Genomic DNA, 24496 nt, shown 5'->3' with positions numbered 1-24496 from the left:
AAGACACACACACACATACAGTATATATTTTGAACATTTTTACATTTATATATTTATATTAATATATTGATATTATATATAAATATATTTAATATATAAACATTTTTCTTAAAGGTCCCATGACATGAAAATTTCACTTTATGAGGTTTTTTAACATTAATATGAGTTCCCCTAGCCTGCCTATGGTCCCCCAGTGGCTAGAAATGGCGATAGGTGTAAACCGAGCCCTGGGTATCCTGCTTCACCTTTGAGAAAATGAAAGCTCAGATGGCCCAATCTGGAATATTCCCTTTATGTCGTCATACAGGGAAAGGTTACCTCCCCTTTCTCTGCTTTGCCCGCCCATGAGAAAATGAGCTACTACCGTGCTAGGGAGCACAATATTTATTTTTCCTCGAGAGTCATCATGGCTTGCAAACGAGCAAAGCATGGCAGTTGCTCAGTGTTTGGATGTACAAATGAACACCAAAGTATTTTTTTAGTTCCTTCATCCAAGCATATGGCTAGCATTAGCTACATGATAATAACTGTAACAGCATACATAAACAAACCAACTAAAGTACCGTATCCAGACACAATATTTTAAACTAACCATTCGGACGGAGACTGACATCCTGCTGTAGCCGTTGAGTTGCAACTTCTTCATCCTGTGCTTCTCCATCCGGATCAGATTCTGGGGCAAACTGAAAAGCTTGAAGGACTGTGTGTCTTCCAGCCATTGTGATACATCCACTGTCAACATTAGAGCATGGTAGCTCATGGTAGTGCAAGCTGGTTAAGGCCACACACCCACCCTCCACCTTGCCCCGCCTCTCTCCTCCTCATTAGCATTTAAAGCTACAGAGACAGAAATGGCACGTCCTAAGTAAAGCTGATTGTGAGACTGGCTCGTAGTGGCTGAAATTCTGCACCAAGGCTGAATTTCGGGAAACAGACTCCAGATACAGTACTAGGGACCACTTAGGCCTATATAAAAGCATCCAAAAAGCAGCATGTCATGTTCCTTTAAACATATACATGCATGAATGTGTATTTATATATACATAATAAATATACACAGTACACACACATATATTATGTACACAAAAACATTTATTTTGGTTGATCAGCACTATTTCAAAACTCGTGTTATTTGTGTTATTTCATTTAACATTTGTGTGCTACGGATGTCTGAACATCTAATGTCAACTTTACCTATAGTAGTTGACGTCACGTTAACGTCAGTATCGGCTGCGAGCATTAGGTTGTTTTCTGCGGGTGTCACATGTTTTCTTGACGCTTGAGTGGCTGTCAATGAAGTTGGTGCCTGCGAAAATCATCTCCAACCAGTCACTGATAAGTTTCTATTACTGCGGACAGCTGCTCGTGGAGGTGGCAGACAGTGATTCAGCTCGCCGGAGTCTGCATTGATGATTGGAAATATATTCCAGTAGGTTATTTACCAATGATTCACTAGAGGACAAAAAATGATGCCAATCAGCTTTGAAATGACTTGTAAATGTAAAACTGAAAACAATTTACTCACTCAATTTGCCAAACTCAAATAGGAAATAGACTTCATTTGAATAAAAATAAGAGTTTATATTTGCTAAACTAAATGGCAACTTCTAGACGCATTTAATGTATAGGGAAGACTGGGGCTAGCTGTCACACTTTTCACTCCTGGTAGGTTTATCTTTGAAAGTCCATGTTTACAGACATACACCTAAAAGTCTTGGTTATAAAAATCCATCGCACATGTCCAATGATGTTATCCAGGAAATAAATAAATAATAAAAAATACGGTTCATTCAACACACATCGTCACAACCGGAACCTGCCACTAAACATCCAATTACAGTCTATTTAATGAGTTTTAAAAAAATAAAATTTTAAACAGCAAAACAATTATGAAGAACAAAATGGCGGAAAAGTGGAAAAGCAAACCTATAAAAATATCAAACTGTTATTCAGGCCAAAATAAAACATATGTGACAACCTGCCCCCATCATTTACTACTACAAAACATGACACTGCTATGAAATATCATAATAAGGGAATTTAGTTTGCATAGAATTCACAAAAATTACCACAGTCAATGCTGAGGTGTATGAAACGAACATGACATCTGTGTAATTTAGCTCACAGCCCTCGTGACAACTATGGAAAAACATTTTAGCCCTCTGCAATGTCCTTTTTAACATAATTTGGTATTCAGTGTAAATTGTATCTCACGCATACTTCTCTCCTTGCTCAATAAAAACCAAAAATAACATGCGTGTGCAACAATGCAAATTCTGTACAAATAAATGAAAAATGCACATAAATAATAGCCTGTGCAGCCAAGAGAAAGTCGATTCCCGACACTATGGCTGGCATAAATGTGCCTGTCCAGCCGGGCTCCATCTCTGAGCTGATGGATTAATGATAACTAAACCCGCTGTTTGGGAATCAGCGCTGTATAATTGCGTGGCAACAAAATCTGCTTTCAGGGATGACGTTAATGGGCAAAGAGCCTCGGCCAGCCTTTTATTTGGCTGTCAGCGTGTAAAAGGTTCCCTACAGCGCAGGCCCCTCTCTGAAAACCAGTCACCACAGTGTCACACGGACAGACGCGGGTGGATCACCGTTTTAACAGCCCCAATGATTCAGATCAATCTCTGGAACGTGTTTCACCCGAGCGTGGGTGTCATCTCACACATGGCGTTATGCAAGCATCGACATCTCTGGCGCAATCCGATGTCTGAGATCTCAAGTCGCTCCCGCAAGACTCACAAAAAGAAAAGGCCTAATTTTATTATCATTGATTTGAACATTATGCTGTGGATCTTTGGGAGATTATTGCATTAAGAGGAGCGTGTAATTCAATTAAAAATGCAGGGCTGAGGAACGCACATAATGTCATAATCCCATTTGATATGCGATCAGATGCAAGAGCTGCAGCACAAGACTCTGGCCGCCTGCCCGTGAGCTATGAACTCTGCTGACTGCCCCGACAAATGCACTTTTATTTTCCTGAGGGATCTGCTTTTCAGGACATGATTTATGTGAGCATGTTCTCCGCAGAGACCCGCATGTGTGCTTTTCGGAATGCTCTGGACGTCGTCTCGTCACCCGGCGCAAATCTGCGGCTATTGTTTTCCACGAACAATGGGGGATATTTTTAAACCAAACTTTACTCTGCAAAAAAAAGAAAGAAAAGCATTCAATTTCCGACAGCCGATGTTCAGTTAGGTGTGCAGCGTTTGCACAGCAGTAGAGTCAGGGCTAAATACAGGGGCAGAAGCCAGTTTCAAGAGGTTCCAATTTAGCACCAGAGTAGGTTCTCCGCCTATTGACCCGCATTACGGTAGTTTGCACACAGTAGGACCAGGAGACAAACTGACTTACACACTGAGGCACTACATTTTCTAAATGGAAAGGGAGACCTGCACTGGCCCTCTGTTAACCCAGTCACAGCGGTTTGGCCCTCTGTTTCAAAATTTTCAGGTTGGTTTGTTCTAACACTAGTATCACAGTATGAGAGAGGCTTTCCTCCATAAACAGACATCCTCCAGTGACACAGATAATGATGTAGGTCAATCCTTTCGGCACCCAGACTAGATATCAGTTTCAGCTGAGGCACTAAACTTCGTAAAATAGTTTAGCGTTTGTTGTTTAATTGACGTTATAGTGCTTACATTTTAAGATACCTGTAATATTTTCTATCCCTTGAAGGTGAGTCAGTTCTCTCAGCTGCTATTTCCAGCGATGCAATTACAGCCTCAAACTATCTGGGTGGAGAAAGAAAAATACAAACTGTTTGTCAATGTTACATTTAAATAACAGATTTCAAATTAGGAATAAAACATGACAACAAGAGTATGACAAAAAGTGCATTTTAAGCTCAAATTAAAAAAACAGTATTTTATTTTTTGGTCAAACTAATGCACATGAACATTTGCACAGGCAGGACTTACATTCAACAACTGTTTATTATTATTATTATTAGTTGTAGTAGTCATTTAATTATTAATTGAACTGTTGCAAAACCTAAATAAATTAACTAATTATTGAATTAAATAAAATACTACTACTACTGATTCACTTAACTATTGCATTAACCTAAATAAATTACGTGATTATTGAATTAACCTAAATAACAATAATAAAATATAAATTATTTTTTTAATAATAATTAACTATTGCATTAACTGACTATTGAATTTATCTAAATAAATAGATTTAGCTTTTTTTACTGAATAAAGCATTTATTAGATTCAGGCTGGTGAAACAGACGGCAACATGTTATTTCAAACAAGTGAATGGATTTAATTTTTAGAGAGGATATGGCTGGAACTCTACCAATACAGTACATTGAAAGACCACATACATCTTCTGGTAGCTACTCCAAAGCTGTTACTGTTACAAAGCTCTGAGCATTTTTTTTTCTTTTTTTCTTATAGCGTCTCTATGGCAGAGGGAGCATTTTTCCCCAAAGCCTATCCACAACTGTGATAATTACCCATGCTTCTTTCCTCTGGCTCATTTGCATAATCAGCACCAGTCATTCACTGTGGTGGCACAAAGGAATATAATGAAACAAAAGAGTAACAAGGGAGATTTCAGATGCCGGCACAATGCTGCCACATCTCTGTGTTCGTTTGTTCTTATAGTTCCAACGTCCTAAAGATTTTCACTTCACAATGGCATTCATGCAAAAACTTTGGGATGTTCCCACACGTTCCATATTATTGTTTTTCGTATTCCTCTTTTTCTTCTTTTTAGTAAGCTTGAACGATTTTTTGTCATAAATGGACAGTCTGAGTGGCATTTCTTCCAGCACAATCAGTGCTGAAGTGTAATAAACAAATCTGAAGGTCGTTGCCATGTCTGTGCACTTCAGAAATGGCCTTTACAACCATTTTTCTCCCATTGAAAAAATAATAATAGTAGTTGCTGTTTCCAGCACATCAAAGGGAATGGAGAGAGCATTGATCTGCAGGGTTTCAACATCTGGCCTGAGTGTTATACACAATGCATGCCCCCATTTTCATGCATCTATTGAGCAAACTGACATACGGCTGGACAGTCTAAAAACATACAGTATAATAGTTGCACTTGTTCTGCCTGCACTGAATTCTAAACTCATGGCTTCAGAAAGACAGGTTTATAAACAAGATACTGCATGTATCTAGTCAAATTTACAAGATAAAAAATCTGCATGTTTTCCAAAATAAAACATAAAAAAAATATTTTGCATTTATTGTCATTATTTTTATTATTTTTATTTTACATTATTTTTTTTACATAAATTCACACACCTTTTTGCAGGTAATGCAGATATAAAAGTAGGACTGAGAAGTGTTTTGGTCACACTTTAGTTTGGGAACCCACTACGACTTTTGCCTCAGTAAACTCCCAATTTGCTGCTTAGTAATAGTTAGTAATGTAGTTGTTGGTATGGGGTAAGATTAAGGGATCTAAAATACAGTCATGCAGAATAAGACATTAATATGCACTTTATAAGTAATAATAAACAGCCAATATGCTTAATTTGCATTCTAATAAGAAACTAGAGACACACTAACGTCTTAAGACACACAATGGTTCTGCTGTAGCTTTGATACAGTGACAATTTTTTAATACTACATGTCTCTAGCCAAATTTACGAGATAAAAATCAGTATGTTTAACAAAAGAAAAGAATGGGAAAATATTTCAGTTTTTTTTTTCTTATAATTATTTTTATTCATTTTTTTTACATGATTTTTGATGACAAATTCATGTTTTTCTGCAGGTTTGTAAGCAGGGTGTGACGAGTATTTTTATGAGAAAGTAATTTTAAATCATTCACAAAAGTTTTGCTCTGTTCTGTTCAGATTTATTTATAACTGAGTCACTGAATGAATCACTGATTTGTTCAAAACGAAGACACACAACGGTTCTGCCGTAAACTTTATAAATCACTAAATACGTATGTATATGGCGACATACCTTATGTATTTAGATTTTTAAAGTATTTTGTCAAAATATGCTAAAAAAACCATTATAATGAGATATTTTAATTCATTTTAAATGTATTAAATCATTTAAAAAAAAAAGTTTAAATAATAAAGATTACATTTGAGTTACACCTACTTTACTATAACCAGTATTCAGCTAGAAAAGAGAGATAATACATCCAGTACAAAATGAGTTTAAATGTAAGAAAAGTGAAAGGACAGAACTAACAGTATGAAGCAGAAATAAAGGAACTAATCAAAGACCAGATATATGAGAAACATCAAGAGATAAAGGTATTGACAAAAGAGAACTGCGATGAGAGAAATACTGAGTAATATTCAATTCCGTAAAATTTTATATTGGATATGAACTCCGTGCATAAGCTGCACAGGGCAATTTATCAAAGCACAATTCAACATGCACTGTCCCATCAAGCTGTACTGTATCTTTGCCTTACAAATGGTTGAATAAGAAGTAAGGGCCCTAGAATTTCTAGCTACGGGCTTGGGTGGAAATCCCAGGATTTAATTTCAAAATCATTCTGCCTCTGTTGCACAGAAATGCACACACACATAAAAACGGTTTTCAACAATGGACAGCCAAAGCCTGTCAAGAATCTGTCATTGAGCTTTTGAAGTCTGTGTATGCAATGCGATCTGAAACTCAAGGTCAGTCACCACACTTGTCCATTTCCACAAAACCGGGGTGCCACCTCCAACAAGAAGCCTCATCTTTTCTCTTTTGTTCTCATTTTCTTATGTATACTACCCTTTTCCCAACATCGAAGCTCCAGGATATGGCAGCGCTCTCTCCTGGAGCCTCACCTCATGATCGGCTGAGATGAGCAAGGTTAACCTCGACACTTTTACTGGGAACTCAGTCAGAACAACCAGGGGAGACAACAGAACTCCTCAGAGAGGCCCTTGAACATCCCGCGGCTAAAACTGCAGTCTCGCTCTGCTTTTTTGTATGGAACAAAAAAGAAATCTATCCTTTTATCCAGTCAACTTTTGTAGCATTCAGAGCAAAGCTTGAAGAGATGGTGTTACACAGGTGCTGGTGAGAATACTAATAATATTGACTTTAACAGAGGAAAGCTGGATGTGTGTGATGGCTGCCTCTCAGGACGTTTGCGCTCTTAACAAGGACGTTTAAAGAGCATCGAACGCCTGATTGGAGATACATAAACTAAACTGCAGGGCTAGCCAGTGTGCTGACACAAGCTTCTAATCACCGGTTAATAAATCTCCCCTTTCTCACTCTTTTACTTACAAATTATGCAGCCTTTAATAGGTGAAATAAATTTTGCAGTGCACCTGGCTCCTGAAAAAAAGAAAGTAAGAAAAAGAAAGAAAGCCATAAAGCAAGCAAGAAAGAACACATTCACTGAATCTGTTGAACATTGGAAGTGAAAATGAGCTATTTTTTAACTTGGCAAAGTAACTTGAGCATCATGGGAGTGTGGAGGCCTAATGAGGAGAGTGAGATGTTGTGTGTGGTTGGCTGGTGGCAGGATGTCTCTACATCAGTCTTAACTAAACAAACCCCCACCTGGGAAGCCTGTTAGCTGCACTGCAGGCACAGACAGCCCCATACCACAAAAACTGCTACAGTTTGAGAGGCGTATTCCCAGGCAACTCATGCGTATCTGCAGGCATGCCACTGTCACGTTACGGAGCGTTACTTGTCCAGCTTTTCTGCAACTCCACCAAACTGAAAGCAATGTGCTGATGCAGTGGATATTGAGAAATTGGACTGTTTATGTCTGTGGCTCATGTCGCAGCTATTATCTATCAATGGGGCATTGCTTTTACCAATTTGTATTTTATAACACGGCCGCAACAGTAATATAATATAATAAGGATACAAGTTCTATATAAATGACAATAATCAGAATAATACAGAAGCCCTAAGAGGTCATGCATCATTTTCTTGCGATCTCGCCGTAATTTTCTCGTGAGACTTGAATTGCCATTTCTCTGTTCAATCACAAGTCAGAACAGAACTAATGGATCCTCTGCAGTGAATGGGTGCCGTCAGAATGAGAGTCCAAACAGCTGATAGAAACATCACAATAATCCACAAGTAATGCACATGACTCCAGTCCATCAGTTAACATCTTGTGAAGTGAAAAGCTGCATGTTTGTATGAAAAATCCATTATTAAAAAGTTTTCAACTTCAAACTGCTGTTTCTAGCTAAAATACGAGTCCTCTATCCATAAAGTTTCTTTTTCCAAAATAAGGTTGTCTTGTCTGAATCAGGAGAGAAATATGCAGTTTTACAAGCGAAAACGGTCCAAAACAGTTCTAAACAAACATGTCGGTGGATTTTGATGTGAGAGGACAACAGGTGATGGACTTTTTTACTGGAGGAAGAACTATAATGGAATATGAACCAGAAGTGACAGCTTAAAGTTAAAATGTCTTAATTATGGATTTGTTTTTTTATAAACACACAGCTTTACTCTTCACAAGAATAGATTAGTGTGACGTTTTTATCAGCTGTTTGGTCTCTCATTCTGATGGCACCCATTCACTGCAGAGGATCCATTGGTGAACAAGTGATGCAATGCTACATTTCTTCAGATATATTCCCAATCTTGGATGGCCTGAGTGTGAAAAATATTCAGGAAATTTTTGTTTTTGGGTAAACTATCTGCATCTGTCAAACATCCTTTGACTGGCAATAAAACTGACCACATGTTCAAAGTCACAACTTTGTCTATGACGAAGCCCTCTCAGGACACTGTTTTGGAAAAGGTGTTTCACTGAAGGAGCTGTTTCAGCTTGGGTGAGTCCTTGGTCAAGTAAAAATTTGCTCATTCATGATGCAGTGCTATAGATATGTCTTTGTCACCTCTAGACAAAAGAAAAAATAAGAGAGAACAAATTGAGATCGAGAAAACAATGTTGAGTTCAAGAAGTTGTGGTTAACAAAAAAAAATTAAAATAAAAGGTTTCTTAGGACTTCTGTTGACTTACTTGGTTTATAGTTCAATAGCCTGGCGTGGGTGGTTTATGACTGACAAGCACTGAATCAATTTGACATAACTATTATCATAAATTAAAATCGGTTTTATACAGTTTAAAAATGTTTACATCTGTGAAAGTATTAGCCATTATAGTGGTTTCAGAATCAATACGCTTGTAGCTTTAAAATTACTTTTGTTAAAGGCTCTTCAGAAAACTTTACAGGTTCTATGTCTTTGTCAGAGGCTCTAAGACCATCTTCTCTAAGTTTCTTGTAAAAATATTTATAACTGTGAGACTCTAGTCAATAAACTGAACTGCCCTCTAAGGCCTCGTCTGTCAGAAAACAGATGCAGTGAAATGCCACGACAAAACCGCCTCACAAATTCCTAATATTCCTCTAAATTTTTCATAAATGGGGGCATGGACTGATGAAAAACCTAGTACTTGCTGACATAAACCAAAACCCAGATTTATGCTTTTATAGTACATGCACATTTTTCTTTGGCAGAGTAGTCTCCTGATGCCAGAACAGAAAAAAATGGTCCAGTGTCCGACCCTATTGGGAGTTTTATTATGAGTTATATCCCTGTTTTCTCAAGGTGTGTGCAGTCCCGAGGGTGAGCTGTGAAGGACCTGTGCATGGGCTGTAAACCAAGACAGGCCTGTTTCAGGAAAGCACCTTCACAGTGAATTCACCCTAAAAACAGGGTCACAGCAAAAAGGACGTCCTGTCAGAGTCCCTGAAACAAGAACCAAAAGAACTAGATACACGGAAAGCTTACCTTCAGCTTCCTGATTCTTTTTTCGTCCCAAAATTCTGATTGTTAGGCAGTTCTGGTCCTTAAATGAAGTTGCTACACCTGTCTGTGATGATACAAAAATATAAACAAAATAAGTTATTACTTAAGTAATACCCAGTAAGAGCACTATCTATCAACATCACTGTGATTCCCCAAGTTTTCAAATCTTTTAAATGTTTAAAAATTATACAGTTATTTTAAAAAGTAAATTATTTGTAGCCTTTTAATAATTGTAAGCATTTTTTGTTGTTGTTGTACAAAATGATTGTATGCTATTAGTGTTTATTTGCGGTTTCATGAATGATTTATTTAAATTATCTTTAATTACCTCCAAAAATTACAGTGTAATTTCAGATAAAAAGCCTATCCTACATTATTTCGATCAAGTTTTCATTGTACCAACAAACGCCATAGAATAACAATATGCACTGATTTGTAAGTCAAGACTCAGAAGCTCTTGAAATGAAATTTCATTAGAGTGTCCAAGTGTGACAACTAGCACTTGTTTGCCCCCATATTAGCCTATGCTGTAAACTTGATGTTATATTATTTTAGAAGCTATATAAACACTCTATGATCTTTCTTACTCTCTCAGTCACTAGTACACAAAATGTCTGGAAAAAAACAACCCCTAAATACGACGCAATCAGAAATTAATACCAACACATTATCCATTTTCTTCTGCCTCTCCTTATTTCTCCAACGGTTCTTGTCTGACAGACGCGGCTGTTTAGCCAATCAGCTGCGAGAGTTTCTCTTCGCCCCGTCGCTATTGGTTGATCTCTGGAGACTCGGGGGCTGTTCCGATATTAATGACCGCTGGGCAGACAGCGGCATGTCAATGTGACAACCGAACGAGCGGCTGCAGATGCGCCTCTGAACGCGGAGGAAGGAGGAGGTTGTCAGTGCGAGGGACTCTAAAAAGCTTCCAGACGGCTCTCACCTGGTGGATTTTGCCTCACTCGCACGGCAAAATCTTAACGTTAGGAGCGCGAACCGCTGTTATTTCTCCATCTGCGTTAAAAGAAGACCACGCGCGCTTATTTTCATTTGCGTGCGGCGGACTTTCCGCTCTCTGGAGCACTGCGCTATAGATGAACGGAATACATGTCGTTTTATTGACCGGAATGACTTGCGCTGAAACGGTAAGTTTGAACATTTTCCAATCCACCTCATGTATTTGGTTCATAAATATTAATTTTAGTCGGTATTTACTGCATGGACATCCACATTCAAGTTGAGAGAATATGCGTCAGAGTGATTCTTTCACTGCAAAACGACCGTGAAGGAGCAGAAATGGAGGGAAATGGATAACAAGCACATAGGTAGTTGAATAAATAGCCATGTCAACCTGGAGCACAGAATTCCTGTTGCTGATGTCGCCGTCAGAGAACAAACACATGTGTGCAGCAGCAGCAGCAACAGGAAATCTGTGCTCCAGCTTGGCATGCGTATTTTTTTGGACACAAGGCACGTCCTGGTCGAATAGCCACAGGCAGTCTTGCATCTGGCTGTTCTCAATCTCCCTTAAATCACCCTGTTGCCGTTCCAAGATGTTCTACAGCACCCCTGTAGCACATGAATTTCAAATGCAGTCGCCTTGAGCATCCACTGTACAGTAAGTATCGTTAAATGAATGTATATCGCTTTGAATGGAGGCATTGTGATTCTGATCCATTCGTCTGATCTGCATTCATTGCTTCAGCCTAATTCATACCGTCCACAGCAAAACACCTCCTATGCAGATGATGACATTTATTTATTTTTTTACCACAGCTGTTAATCACACAACCAGCGAGTTTGTCCTCCCACATCTCTTTGTAGACGGAGGCGGTGAGGAATCGTTGCAGACTGGCATTGCACTTTTCTAAAACAAGTCGGAGGTTGTCTTACGGATTGCAAATAGCATTTATGTGTTTGTATGCATGCATTATTTTAACACATATTTGGGGTAGTGCATCAAATTAAATGATTAAGTTTCAAATAAAAAATATTAAAGTAGAATTATGTAAAAAAAAAAAAAAACAGAAATATCCATATATGATCCTCTACTAGCAAGCAGATACCAATTAGATCACTGGGTTTCAGGGGCAAAAATCATTGGGCCTGAAAGAAAAATATGGAAGGATTGGGCTTTCCCATAGAGGACCTTAGTGGGACCACCGTAATCACAGGGGCCTGGGACAGCCATTACCATTTGTCCCTCGCAGACGGCCGGCCACTGACTCGTTACAAAGCGAAAATGTTGAACAAAAATATTGTGCGGCTTAATGGTAGACAATACACTCCAACCAGTTTGTGTCCTTGGAGTCTCTTTCATGCCAAACTCTCCAAACTCAGACCTGAGCGGGCAATTCTTAATCACAGATGTAATCACATGGGCCACTTGATGGCTGCACTAATTAACAGACAATAAGTAAAACCCTTGATATTAAGGATCTCTCAGACGCGGCTTTTGTGAGCACACTGGAGTGTTTAACTGATTTTAGTGCCTCTTTGTATGACGAGGTGCTGGAAAATTGCTTTCTCTGATCGTTGCGTCATACCAAACAGTTTGAAGCACAAATCAATGGTGGATGTGCGGTTTGAAATCCAATTTATGCAAGCCTGCATTGTCAGTGCAAAGTGGTGTGGGCTTCGAAACAAAACATCACAACGTGAGTGCTGAAAAACAGCATTTCAGTGTAGCATTTCATTAGCTTAACACTTCATCAAAAAAAATGCTTTCATGTTATGGCAGAGCATAATGCTAGCCACGCTAATATCATGGGTTCAATTCCCACTGAAAGCATACCTTGATTGCACCGAGGGTCGCTTTGGATAATGCCTGTGCCAAATGCATTAATGAAATTGTAAATGTAATATCTGAATATAGAAAACATGCAGAAACATGATGAATGCACTTTTAGAGGTATATATATATATATATATATATATATATATATATTTTATTTATTTTTATTTTTTTGCATAGTTGTACCTGCCATGTCTAATACAAATAGGGAAAAAAGAACTAAGGCAGGGTAAACTGGCTTTTTAATGATTTCTCCTCAATCTCTATCTATTGAAAAGGTCACCACCCTTCACGTTCTCTCATTGTTGCAAATGCCTTGACTTGTTCTGTTTCAAAATATAGACTTTAATAAGAGAATTTGATAGCAGCATATGCTATCTGTGTTTTCACGAGTAAACAGAGCAGAACCATCTGAGAAGCACTGCTGTGCTCTCCATCTGTTCTCAGATTAGACTGATACCTGTAGTAGAGGCATCCGGTGCGGTATAGAGCGCATACTGGGAGAACTGGGATCTCATTACATCTAAACAGTCAAGCTAGAGATGTTTAGAACACAATAAACCATGCACTGCTACACCGATAGATCGACTGACACTTGCTGTTGGGAACACACTTTCAATCAATCAGGCCCAATTAGAGTGAAATGCTGTATTTGTACCCTTGGGAGATTTTATTGGTTTTCATAATTAGGTTCTTCATATATAGTGTAGTTTAGTGATGCAATTATTCTGCCCATTGTGCATGGTATCTTTTCCTCAGGCTGGGTTATGCATGTTAGAGCAAATAGCAACATTACATATCTCTGGATGAGCAATGTGGTTACATTGATATGAGTCAGAATTTTCTTACAGCATATTCAGAACCTTAATGGAAAATTCTGGAAAACGCTCTTAAAACTCAAAGAGAATGTACAATTGGAGTTATAAAATTATAATAAAATGTACATCTGATGTAAAAATGATTGTATTGGCATCTAAACATTCTGCATTCTAATTCATGTCAATGTGTTTTTAAATCCAAACCACATTTGCACCCAGAGAATCAGTTTATCTCTTGCTATATGAGCAATAAAGACTAGTTTAGAAAGGGGGTCAATAATAGGAATGAGAGATAAAGAGACATTTTGTTGATCTTTGATGGGTAATGTAGTAACTACCTGTAAATAGCTGGCCAACTAGTTTGCAAATTTTGTAAGAATGTGCATTTAAATCTTTTAACCTTCAAACAGCATGCTTTTTGCTTATACATTTAATTAGTGCTTGCATGGTAGAACTGTATTGATACTGTATACCCCTTTTCACTTTCTTCCCCACAAATTTAGCCTAATATTAAAATTGAAAAAAAGGTCATTGATGTTTACCATTAAAAATCCATTGTAATATTTGCAAAACAAATTGTGATTTGCCCTTCCACTTTGCAACTATTTGCATAGTGACTTGCGATTGGTATTTTTGTCCTTAGATCTATTTAAGAGTTTAAAATCACTCTTACACAGCAAAGACAGTGTTGCGTTGGGTGCAAGGTCCCATGCACAGCCGAGAGAAAATAAATAATAAATAAAATAAGATGCACGCCGAGTGTCATGACAAAGGCAAAAGTGGCTCTGATATGGCATTTCGTTTACACAGAACCAAATCATAAAACCCGTGCTTGTCTAAAACATTACCACTGTTCTTTTTTCTGCCTTGCAAGCACTGATATTTCCTTCAGGAATTGCCGTTCAAGTTAATTTATATCATCACAAAGTAGATTTCCCTAAAAGAGCAAATCAGCATCAAACAATCAGTTACTAAATACCAGAATTGTTCATGTATACTTGAATTCATTGAGGGAAACAAACAACGGCAGTGGAAAAGCTGAAACCTGTGGGGTCCATCGGTTAATTTGGAACATTGATTCTGCATTAACCGTGGACTCGGTGCTGATTTTGCATGCACATAGGAGCAGGTGCAAAGGGAAACGTTCCTTGAGCATTGCACTGGAAACTTCATTATGCACACACATTGCATAGCAAAGCCTGTTTAATGGACTCTTCCCTTACCTTGAAAATAGTGTAATGGCAAATCAATGAAGCACAGGGCAGGGGGAGGAGCAGCAAAACAGACTATGCCACCCACTGAGAGGCCTATGCAAACTAGCTGGCACCTAGGTCTTCTCCAGGCCTGGGAGAACAGCTTACACCGAGCATGAGAAGAGAGGAGGGGAAAAATAAGAGCTTAAGTGAAACACAAAGAGGAGAGAGAGCATGGGTGTAAGAGCAGGGGTGTCTTTCTGTAGACATTTGTATGAATGAGCGAGAAACATTCTCAAGACCATTTGAACAATATTTCCTCTGAATCATCTCTATAACACAAAGGGCTATTTCTACAGGAAGCAGTCCCACCTCTGCCCTACTTTCTGTACATGCGATCTGTTTGACTGAAGTTTAACTGGAAATGAAAGCCTACAGCTACACCTGGCATCATATATATTTCATACACCCGTGAAAGCTTGCTGGTCAGTTAAATATTTTTTTGTGCTTGTTACAATTAACTTGTAACAAATTACCTGGAGATGGAGTAGTGGCAAGGAAGTGGTGGCTTGAGACCTGTAACATCATCAAATCAAAATACATTATATAGTATTTGCTCTTTTTAGGAAAGTGTCCTCAATGTACATTAATGTATGTGCATCCCTATTTAAAAACACAAAACATGTTATTATCCCCAGTGTAGTTTACATTGAGTTGCTACAGCTATTTTCCAATCTGCAGAGGTGCTAACTTGTGGTTTAAGAGGACCTCAAGCTCAGTAATCAGTCCCCAGCCCAAGATTTGCAGCCTATCTCAAACTCCTCAGCCCAAAGCAAACACAGGAGCCGGGCTGCCACCATTTAGCCTGAGTTACTTCCCAGGGTCAGTAGGGCTTCTACCCACTGGATACATTTATTCAAACATGCCCTTATATTTTACAAGCCCAATCAAGATGATGCTAGCTCTGTGATATCAGGTCTGGCAAATAATGGCAGGGAATGATTCTCCTCTTCTCTCCAATTTCGTTGACTGACTCTGCAGTACATCAGGACGGTGATTAGAGGCATCCATCTTGAAATTCCATTTTCTCTAGTGTTAGTTGCATTTCTCTCTGTCTCTGAAAGCGTGGCACACTATGCAAGGTATTGCCACTTAAGCTCTTATGAGCCACGGTGTTGTTCCAAGTTCTTACGTTTGTACGTTCTCACCTACACTTAACTGGGTTAAGCCTAATTTCCTTCATTTGTCTTTGACTGGAATTTTTAATGGGTGCGCCATACCTTTATTGCTGTTACAGAGTCAGTGGAGGTTAATACAGGTTTAGTTGTATTAGTGTGTCTCCTCTCCTGGGAGTGTTTTTTGTAGATACTCTAACAGAAACAGCCTCCAGAACACGATCATGAGCCAGCCATTACACACAAAAAAAAAGACATTATTTACCATCGCAGAAACTAGGGCTCTAACAGGGTTATTTCTGGAGGATAGTGTATCGATTTTGTAGTCTTAAAATGACTAAAAGTTATTTGATTTCTTCTCACTTCTCAACGTATATGCAATAACAATACCACTGCACAGTTTTAGTTCCTTTTTAAAATGTAGATAAATAATTACATTCTGAAATAATGTACAGAAATCTAACGGTTGCAGATGACGCTGTTGACTATGGAAACCTTGATTTAACACACTCATAGCAGTGCTAAATTATTCATGCCCCATTGAACTGCGCCTTTATTGTGCATTGTTAAATGGTCCTGTTCACGATGTGAAATCACTGAACACAGAAATTCTGGCCCTGCATCAAAAGCATAACCTTGTCTAAAAGGGCAAGATGAAAAAAAAAAACATTCCTGCACAACAGAAAATAGAAAAAAGGATAAAACATATTGCATGTGGGCCGCCAGAACAGTTCTCCTAAATTCTAAACATTTATTAAATACAAAGTACCAATTTTAATATATTAATACTCTAATATCTGGGAAAATCAGGGATCCAGAACTATCACAATTTAAAAGAAGAGACTAGAAAGATAAGAAGAAAAACAAACTGCAGTTTCATTTATTGCACATTAACGCTATGCTGTCAACAGACAAGCATGCCTACGCACTGCATTAGTAGTGAACCTGCACTACTAGAGAGAACATGCAGGTGCTGTAGGAGCAGTGCTCCATTTAACACGTCAGGAAAATAGGCCATTCGTGTCAGTCAGGAAAACTAGATGCATTTTCCAGTATTTATGGCTGACACGGGTATCGTCAAGCATCCATTTTCCAACCACCGTGAGAGTAGCGGCCAGTCTATGAGGTGTAATAAACACCAAAATTTAAAAGCACTCGTTACCTGCTAGGCTTATTAACAATTTGACGGTCGTTGTCTATGGCAGTGTTTCCCAACCTTTTTTCTGCCACGGCACAATTTTGATATGTAAAAAATCCCATGGCACACCACTAAACATTACAAAAAACCAAAAAAAAAAGATAGAAAGGGGAACCGTTTTTCTTTTTTTTCTCCCCAATAATTCAACTTTGCGTCATCAGAGTTGGTATTTTGGCTTTATATATGATCAGACACTTGCACTTAATTTCTGAAAATCATACTCAAATGGAGTTAATGAGGTTTTTGACGAGCGAGTGACGAGCGAGAACTGTTTTGTCCATCATTAGAATGGCCGCATCTGAGGCAGTAAATTAATAGCATCACATTTTCACCAGTTTGCAGGATATAAAGTTTATTGTAGCTATATGGGCGCTCAGTTTCTCTTGTTGTTAATACATTTAGCCAAAATCTCACAATATAAAAGACGAACAGCTATGATATTTAAAACGTACAAAAGTGTATTGGCTACAACTAGACAGCAAATGCTAAGACTCTTCTCTGCTCTTTATACACACAAAAACTTTAGCCTTTATAGACAGCATTTCTTGAGTAAAGAAAACGCTGTACTAAGTTCTTTATTTACCCTTGAATTGCAAAGAAGTAGACTTCTGTCTTCAAACTGCGCATCGTGGCACTTCATTCTGAATGGAGGTGGGGTGGAGTTGTGACGTTTGACTGACAATTTGAGGATCCAGTGGCGTTACGAAGTTTAGTCACAAGCTCTTTTGAATGCTTTTCATTGGTTAAATACTTGTAAAACTCACAAACCCGAGCACTGATTTAAAATAATAACAGAATATAATAGAGATAAGGAAGTTTTTGATAATTTTCCACGGCACACCCGACAACGTGCCACGGCAAAGTGGTTGGGAAACACTGGTCTATGGGACAATTCAGTGTAGTTCCTAGCATCTCTGTTTACAACACAAGTACACTTCGATAGAGAGACAACAGGTCAGGTGCAGTAACCCCCCCACCAGACAGAAATCACCTGATCTGGGGAAGGCCGTATATATTATGTACTTCAAACTGATTCTGTTGCCGCAAATATTATTCATCTTAAAGGTCCCTGCATTGAAGCTTATTAATAATGAAGAATCTTGTTGCCTTGGAAAATCACACATTTCGCCCCCTCAATTACTCAACCAAAAAACATACACTCTCACCTCCACAGAGCCTTGAGGGATGAACTCTGGGTTTCTCCTTCGGTGAGGCATACTGAAGACTTTCTGTGGTATCCTCACCACCTTCCTTAGGCACTGAAGTTGAAAAGAGAGATGATAGTGTGATGGAACAGTCTCTTTCTTTCTGTCTGTCTTGCTTGCTTACATTCTGGCTATGGCACTTTACATAGTAACCCTGGTGATGTGGAGAGCTCTCACAGAATTGCTGATTTTTCTTCAGTATTCTGCGTAGCACAACAAAGAGTTGCTTTTAACAGTGTAAAAATAACAAATTGGTGTTTAAACGTAAGGTTGAAACCTAATGTAGTATTTGCAATTAAAATATCTAGTATTCAATGCCATGGTTTATGTTGCTTATAGCCCAATCATGTTATTTTCACTAAAGTGGAGTGTAGTGAGAATGTTTTGTGTACATGGCTAAAACATTTCATCACGGTGAGTTGCTTCCGGGGTATCTACCCTTTTGAAAAATAAGCTGCAATATTAATGCCTACATGTCAAACACACTAAGCTTCATAATTCACACATTTTAGGGAACTTCAGCTTCAGAATCCCAAAATAATATCTAAGGTGAAGGACACCCATATCCGTATGTCAAAGGCTTAGCGTGCAAGGTACTGCTGAATAAAATGTCAGCAGACATCAGAGTGCTTTAATGTGGCTTTTGTAAATGTCAGCATGCCTCTGTCTTGCCTTAGTGATGCCCTTGCATTTTTCCGGTAATTATATGCTAATATTTTTCATCTCTTTCTTCTTATTTTCTTCAGGTAGAAGTGGATTAGGCTGATGATGGCATCATCTGTAGTATTAAATGAAATGAACGACCTTGCTTCTGCCTAGCTGAAACCGCTGCTACCTGAGGTTTAATGGTGACCTTTTTACCTTTATCTGCCCAAGCAGTAAAATTTCATACACCACCTTCAATCTGAATTACGGGAGATTTGGTGACGGGACATCGCATCTGTTGACAGCACATCAGTCAGGGCCTAGGGAAGGCCCTCTGTTGGATTCAAGTGATCACCACAAATGGTGCTTTTGCCACAAAATCTTTAAGGACCAACTACTTGCTGGTGGGAATTGCGCCAATATGAAGGACATATCATTTGCGGATTATTTGCTAGTGGGTCTTGCAGTGACTACCTTGGTTTTTGCTGCAGAAGAGAGAGTCAGTTGTCCCAAACTTTGCGTATGTGAGATTAGACCCTGGTTTTCCCCTAGCTCTGTCTATATGGAGGCTCCCACTGTTGACTGTAATGACCTCGGACTTTTTAACCTGCCCATGAGATTGCCATCTGATACACAAGTCGTTTTACTGCAGACCAACAACATTGCTAAGATTGAGCGTCCTTTGGATTACCTGCCAAACATCACTGAAATCGATCTCTCACAAAACAACCTGTCATCAATAAGTGATGTCAATATTGGCCACCTCCCTCAACTCTTATCCCTACACATGGAGGAAAACTGGATATGTGCCCTACCAGACAACAGCCTTTCTCAACTGACCAACCTTCAGGAGCTCTACCTAAATCATAACCTCATCTCCTTCATTTCTCCCGAGGCTTTTCGTGGCCTTCAGAGCTTGCTGAGGCTTCACCTCAATTCCAACCGGCTTCAGACTATAAAAAGCGAATGGTTTGAGCCCTTACCAAATTTGGAAATTCTAATGATTGGGGAAAATCCGGTCCTCTCTATTCAGGGTATGAACTTCAAGCCTCTGAGAAACCTTCGCAGCCTGGTTCTTACTAGAATGAACCTGTCACAGATACCAGATGATTCACTTCTGGGCCTTGACAATCTGGAGAGTATCTCATTCTATGATAATACATTCCCTAAGGTACCCCATGGTGCTCTCAGGCATCTGAAGAGCCTCAAGTTTTTGGACCTTAATAAAAACCCCATTGGGCGAATTCAAAGGGGTGACTTTGTGGACATGCTCCATCTTAAGGAGCTGGGCATTAACAGCATGCCTGAGTTGGTGTCCATTGATAGTTTTGCCCTCAACAACCTCCCAGAACTGACCAAAATTGAAGCCACCAACAACCCCAAACTTTCCTACATACATCCAAATGCTTTCTATAGGCTGCCGAGGCTGGAAACACTAATGTTAAATGGTAATGCTTTAAGTGCCCTCCACAGGATCACAGTGGAGTCTCTTCCAAATCTCCGGGAGGTTAGCATGCACTCTAACCCTATCCGCTGTGACTGTGTTGTACGGTGGATGAACATGAACAAGACAAACATTCGCTTCATGGAGCCTGATTCCCTGTTCTGTGTGGAACCTCCAGAGTATGAAGGTCAGCATGTACGGCAGGTTCACTTCAGAGAGATGATGGAGATCTGTCTGCCTCTCATCTCTTCAGAAAGCCTCCCCGCACAAATCAGTGTGGAAAGTGGGAGATCTGTGTCTCTTCACTGCCGTGCCTTTGCTGAACCTGAGCCAGACATTTACTGGGTGACTCCGTCAGGGAGAAGGGTCATCCCAAATGCTGTTTCTGCAAGATTCTACATGCACCCCGAAGGCACACTTGATATTTATGATATTACTGAGAGCGAGGCTGGATTGTACACATGTGTGGCACACAATCTTGTTGGGGCAGACCTGAAATCTGTCTCAGTGGAGGTAAATGGATACTTCCCACAACCGGTCAATGACTCAATGAATGTCAACATCGAATCTGTACAGACCAACTCTGTGTTGATATCCTGGAATGCCTCTCATGGTAGCCTGGCACCTAACATTAAGTGGTATACATTGCCCACGGCAAACCATCCAACAGTGGCATTCACAGCTAGGGTACCATCTGACGTGACTGTATATAATCTCACACATCTCAGCCCTGCTACACGGTACAAAGTGTGCGTGGACATTCACAGCATCCATCATAAACACGACACTAGGTGTGTCAATGTCCAAACTAAAGGATTAGAACAAGCCGTAAAGGACTCCGAGAGGTGGGACATGGCACTGATTGCTGCTTTTGGTGTGCTTTTCATTGTGATCTCAGTGGCTTGCATTCTGATTTATGTCTTTATGAGGAACCTCTGCATTTATGGAGAACTGAAGCGATACCCTTCCAAAATGGCTCTGATGTCTGAGACCATCCAGCAGTCTCCCTTTACAAGGCTCTGGATTTCTGGGAAAGGGATGCCAGCTGCTGTTGAGGTGAAAGCCACAGTCATAAATGTGTTGGACAATGCATTTTAAGCTGCACCTGTAGAGGACCACAAAAACTACAAGCAAATTGACAAGGCAAGAGCGGAGAACTTGCTGTTCCAACTTGCCATTTATCTTTTTGCCTTGAAACAGACATCAAATTCATATGGAAGGGATGTCTAAAAATCTATAACTAGCTCTATAGCCCCTCATCACGAGCTGTCAGATGTGGCAAGTGGCAATGGAACAGTGGTAACTAGCGAGAGGTAGAGACTTGCTGCTAAAATATGCAGTGTAATATTTCTAGGCCATTCACTGAAAACAGATGATATTAAGACATCAGGAAGGTGTTGTTTCTCATACCTGACTGTTAAATGTGTAAAGAGTAGTGGAACAGTCCTTGTGGTCCCAAGCAATACCGTCTGTGCTGTACGACAACCACATAGGCGTGTTAGAGACCCGACTGTTTGTTGAGAAGGAAATCTAGTAGAATAGAAGATTACGGTGATTATGATGTGAACTTTTGATGAAATATGTCGTTTTTCTATTTAAAAACAGATCTGTCTTTTCATGCCTAAAATTGTTATATATTCTATCCAGAAATGTAACAGGTATCTTCTGTGCAGTAGCCAGGCAGTAAACAAGTGTGAATTACTTACAGTATGAAAGATACAACTTAAGTAACGAGACTACACATTTGCTGAATAAAACACAAATGTACATCTTAAGGAATCTATATACATAAATATATATTATATTTGATTATATTACTATCAGGACTGGATGTTGTTGAATGCAGACACTTTAAAAGCATCTCTCAGACATAAATTGCAGAAGGTTGATCATGACAGGGTAAGTGCCTACTCCTGAATCTTAGACCAGAAAAAAGAGAAAAAAAAAACACTTTTGAATGTTACTTATAATGGTTTCCTGAGAGATCCCTGGAGAACAGAGCCATGATTCCAGCCTCACATGCAAATTTGTGCAACTACTATATGAGAATTTTTAGCATAAAAATTTTAGTTTAAAAGCATTGCGTCCTTGCTTTGAGTGTGAAAAAGCCATTTTTATATTGACTGTGCTGTCTGTTCTACCCTAAGCATATTAGTCAATGAGACCAATGTGCTTAAGGTAATGTAAAAACTAAATAAATGTCAGCGTTTTTTTTCTTCTCATGTTGGAATCAGTATGTTTACTGATCTAAGTTCTGGGGGGGGGAAAGCCTCACCTTGAGGCAAACAAACGTAACAAACGTGTCTTGAAGGAATAGTTCATCCAGAAATTAATGTTCTCATGTTGTTGTGTTTTCCCAAACACATAGGACTTTTTCTTCTGCAGAACACAAAAGAAGGTTAGCATAATCTCCAAGGTGCTCTTATGTGTACAATGAAAGTGAATAGGAATAGACACTGTCAAGTCAACATGGAACATGTGGCAGTGCAAATGAGCAATAAACATAAAAAAAGGACCGTAAATGAATTGTTGTTTTGAAAATAACAGCTTAGACATTCTGCTAAACTTATTGTGTTTCACAAAAGTACGTCAAATGTGACTGAAACAACAGGGTCGGCAAATGACAACATTTTTATTTTCTGGAGAACTATTCTTCCAGTGGCATAAAGAGGGGACTGCCTGGTTCAAGTCTAAGCCAATCGAATCAGCTGCAAAGAATCACATTGTATTTGCTCCATTTAAGATCCAGCACAGACTCACAACCCAAAAAATTACAAACATGATGAATGCTCGTCAGCCACTGACTGACACGGAGGATTTGTCAGACAGGCGTGCTCGTACATCAGCGAGGCTTTCAGCAGTGCAGACAGGCCTTTTAGAGGCCGGCTATCAGTCAAACACAAGGAGAGCTAAATTATAACTCAAGCTCTATGCTGGCACTGTTCAGGCAGGCTGAAGTCCACAAGCCTTTGCCCTCCCTTTTCAGTCATATTGCAGGCTGAGGTGTTTCTGCAGCTACAGACAAGGTCACCATGTACCTGTACTGCATCAAAAGAAAAATGATATAGTAGCAGAAGTATGATAAACCAGAGAAGCCTGCTACAGATAGAAAGCATTGGTACAAAAGTAAAAACTCAATGACTAATTATGCAAGATACAGTGGCAGCCATGTTACATCTGTTTTAAACCTGATACATCCTGAATGAATGGAATCAGCAAGATGTCACAATTTAATTCTTAAAGACGACAAAACAAAATTAAATGTGATGAATCCTCAAATATATTTCCCAGCACCTCACACAGATAAAAGAACTCCAAGGCTCTAACACGATATTAGAACTCATCTGTCTGCATTTTAAACCATTTCTAGATGAATAACTTTTATTAAGAAAGGAGTAGGAGAGATTTTAAAAGCTTTAGGGGCCAAACAATGATATCTTCTCTATTTCACTAAACAGATTTTTGTTGAACAAGCTACCTACACTGTCTAAGACAAATTCAATCCCATAATGCCTGAAAACATGTTTAATATCACAGGAAAATTCCTAACAACAGCCTTTTTCGCTTAGGTAGTCTAACTAAGGAGAAATTAAACGTCCCATAGTCCTGTTTGTTTATGAGCCAAACCCAGCTGGACATCTGAGTTATTGCCCTATGAAAAACTACATATTTGTACTTGGGCCTTTCCTGCAACACGCCACCGCTGCAATAAAAAGTAAAATGACGACAATCATTTATATTTCTTTCACAAGCACCCAGGGATTTGGATAATTATAGCACTTATAATCTCTGTGAGCTCACCCTGATGTGATCTGGCCTACAAAATGTGGCTGTGCCACAACCCCCATTAAAATAAATATAAAACAATGTGCGATGTAGTGCTAACTAGTTCTCTGTAATCATGCAGGGGCAAAATGAAAATGTCAACAAAATTATACTACACTGTCCATACTGAAATATCTTGTATTTAGAGTAAAAATCTGAAATAAAAAACTATTATATAATTTATGTATTACATTTTACACAAAATGCAGTTTAGGTCCACGTTTTTTTCCTTGAAAGACAATTTTGCATTTAACCAGGCAGTATTAAATTTTGAGCAGTGACCACACTGAATCCATTTCCTGAAGAGACAAAATGTCAAGATAGATATGTTTCTTGCCCATCAGAGCACCACAGCCCCCAGATGCATTTGTCATGAGGTTAACAAAATGTTTTACTCTCAGATAAGCAATCATCAAAAACACATTAGTTCTTTGGATGCACCGTAAAATGCAAACAAATACG

General features: G+C 39.0%; 1 protein-coding gene and 1 long non-coding RNA gene across 2 annotated transcripts; one reads left to right on the top strand and one right to left on the bottom strand.

Annotated features, from left to right (window-relative positions):
* Nucleotides 1-1151: 1151 nt before the first annotated feature.
* LOC131539251 (uncharacterized) lies at nucleotides 1152-9799 on the bottom strand. Its single transcript, XR_009270810.1, has 3 exons — nucleotides 9720-9799; nucleotides 3672-3752; nucleotides 1152-1452 (listed from the first exon to the last, which is right to left on the bottom strand). It is a non-coding gene; the product is annotated as an uncharacterized LOC131539251 (long non-coding RNA).
* A 774-nt stretch (nucleotides 9800-10573) lies between these two features.
* On the top strand, nucleotides 10574-24042 carry LOC131539598 (leucine-rich repeat neuronal protein 3). Its single transcript, XM_058774231.1, has 2 exons — nucleotides 10574-10882; nucleotides 18867-24042. The coding sequence occupies exon 2, from the start codon at nucleotides 19187-19189 to the stop codon at nucleotides 21305-21307; it is 2121 nt and encodes a 706-aa protein (XP_058630214.1). The 5' UTR covers nucleotides 10574-10882; nucleotides 18867-19186; the 3' UTR covers nucleotides 21308-24042.
* The last annotated feature ends 454 nt before the right edge of the window (nucleotides 24043-24496 follow it).

This window comes from Onychostoma macrolepis, chromosome 04 (genome assembly GCF_012432095.1).
Source record: "Onychostoma macrolepis isolate SWU-2019 chromosome 04, ASM1243209v1, whole genome shotgun sequence".
NCBI classification, from domain to species: domain Eukaryota; kingdom Metazoa; phylum Chordata; class Actinopteri; order Cypriniformes; family Cyprinidae; genus Onychostoma; species Onychostoma macrolepis.
This window is presented reverse-complemented; position numbering and strand designations above follow the sequence as displayed.

Bases quoted from the DNA above. Each gene is read 5' to 3' on its own strand.
- LOC131539598 (XM_058774231.1), top strand. From the start codon at position 19,187: ATGAAGGACATATCATTTGCGGATTATTTGCTAGTGGGTCTTGCAGTG.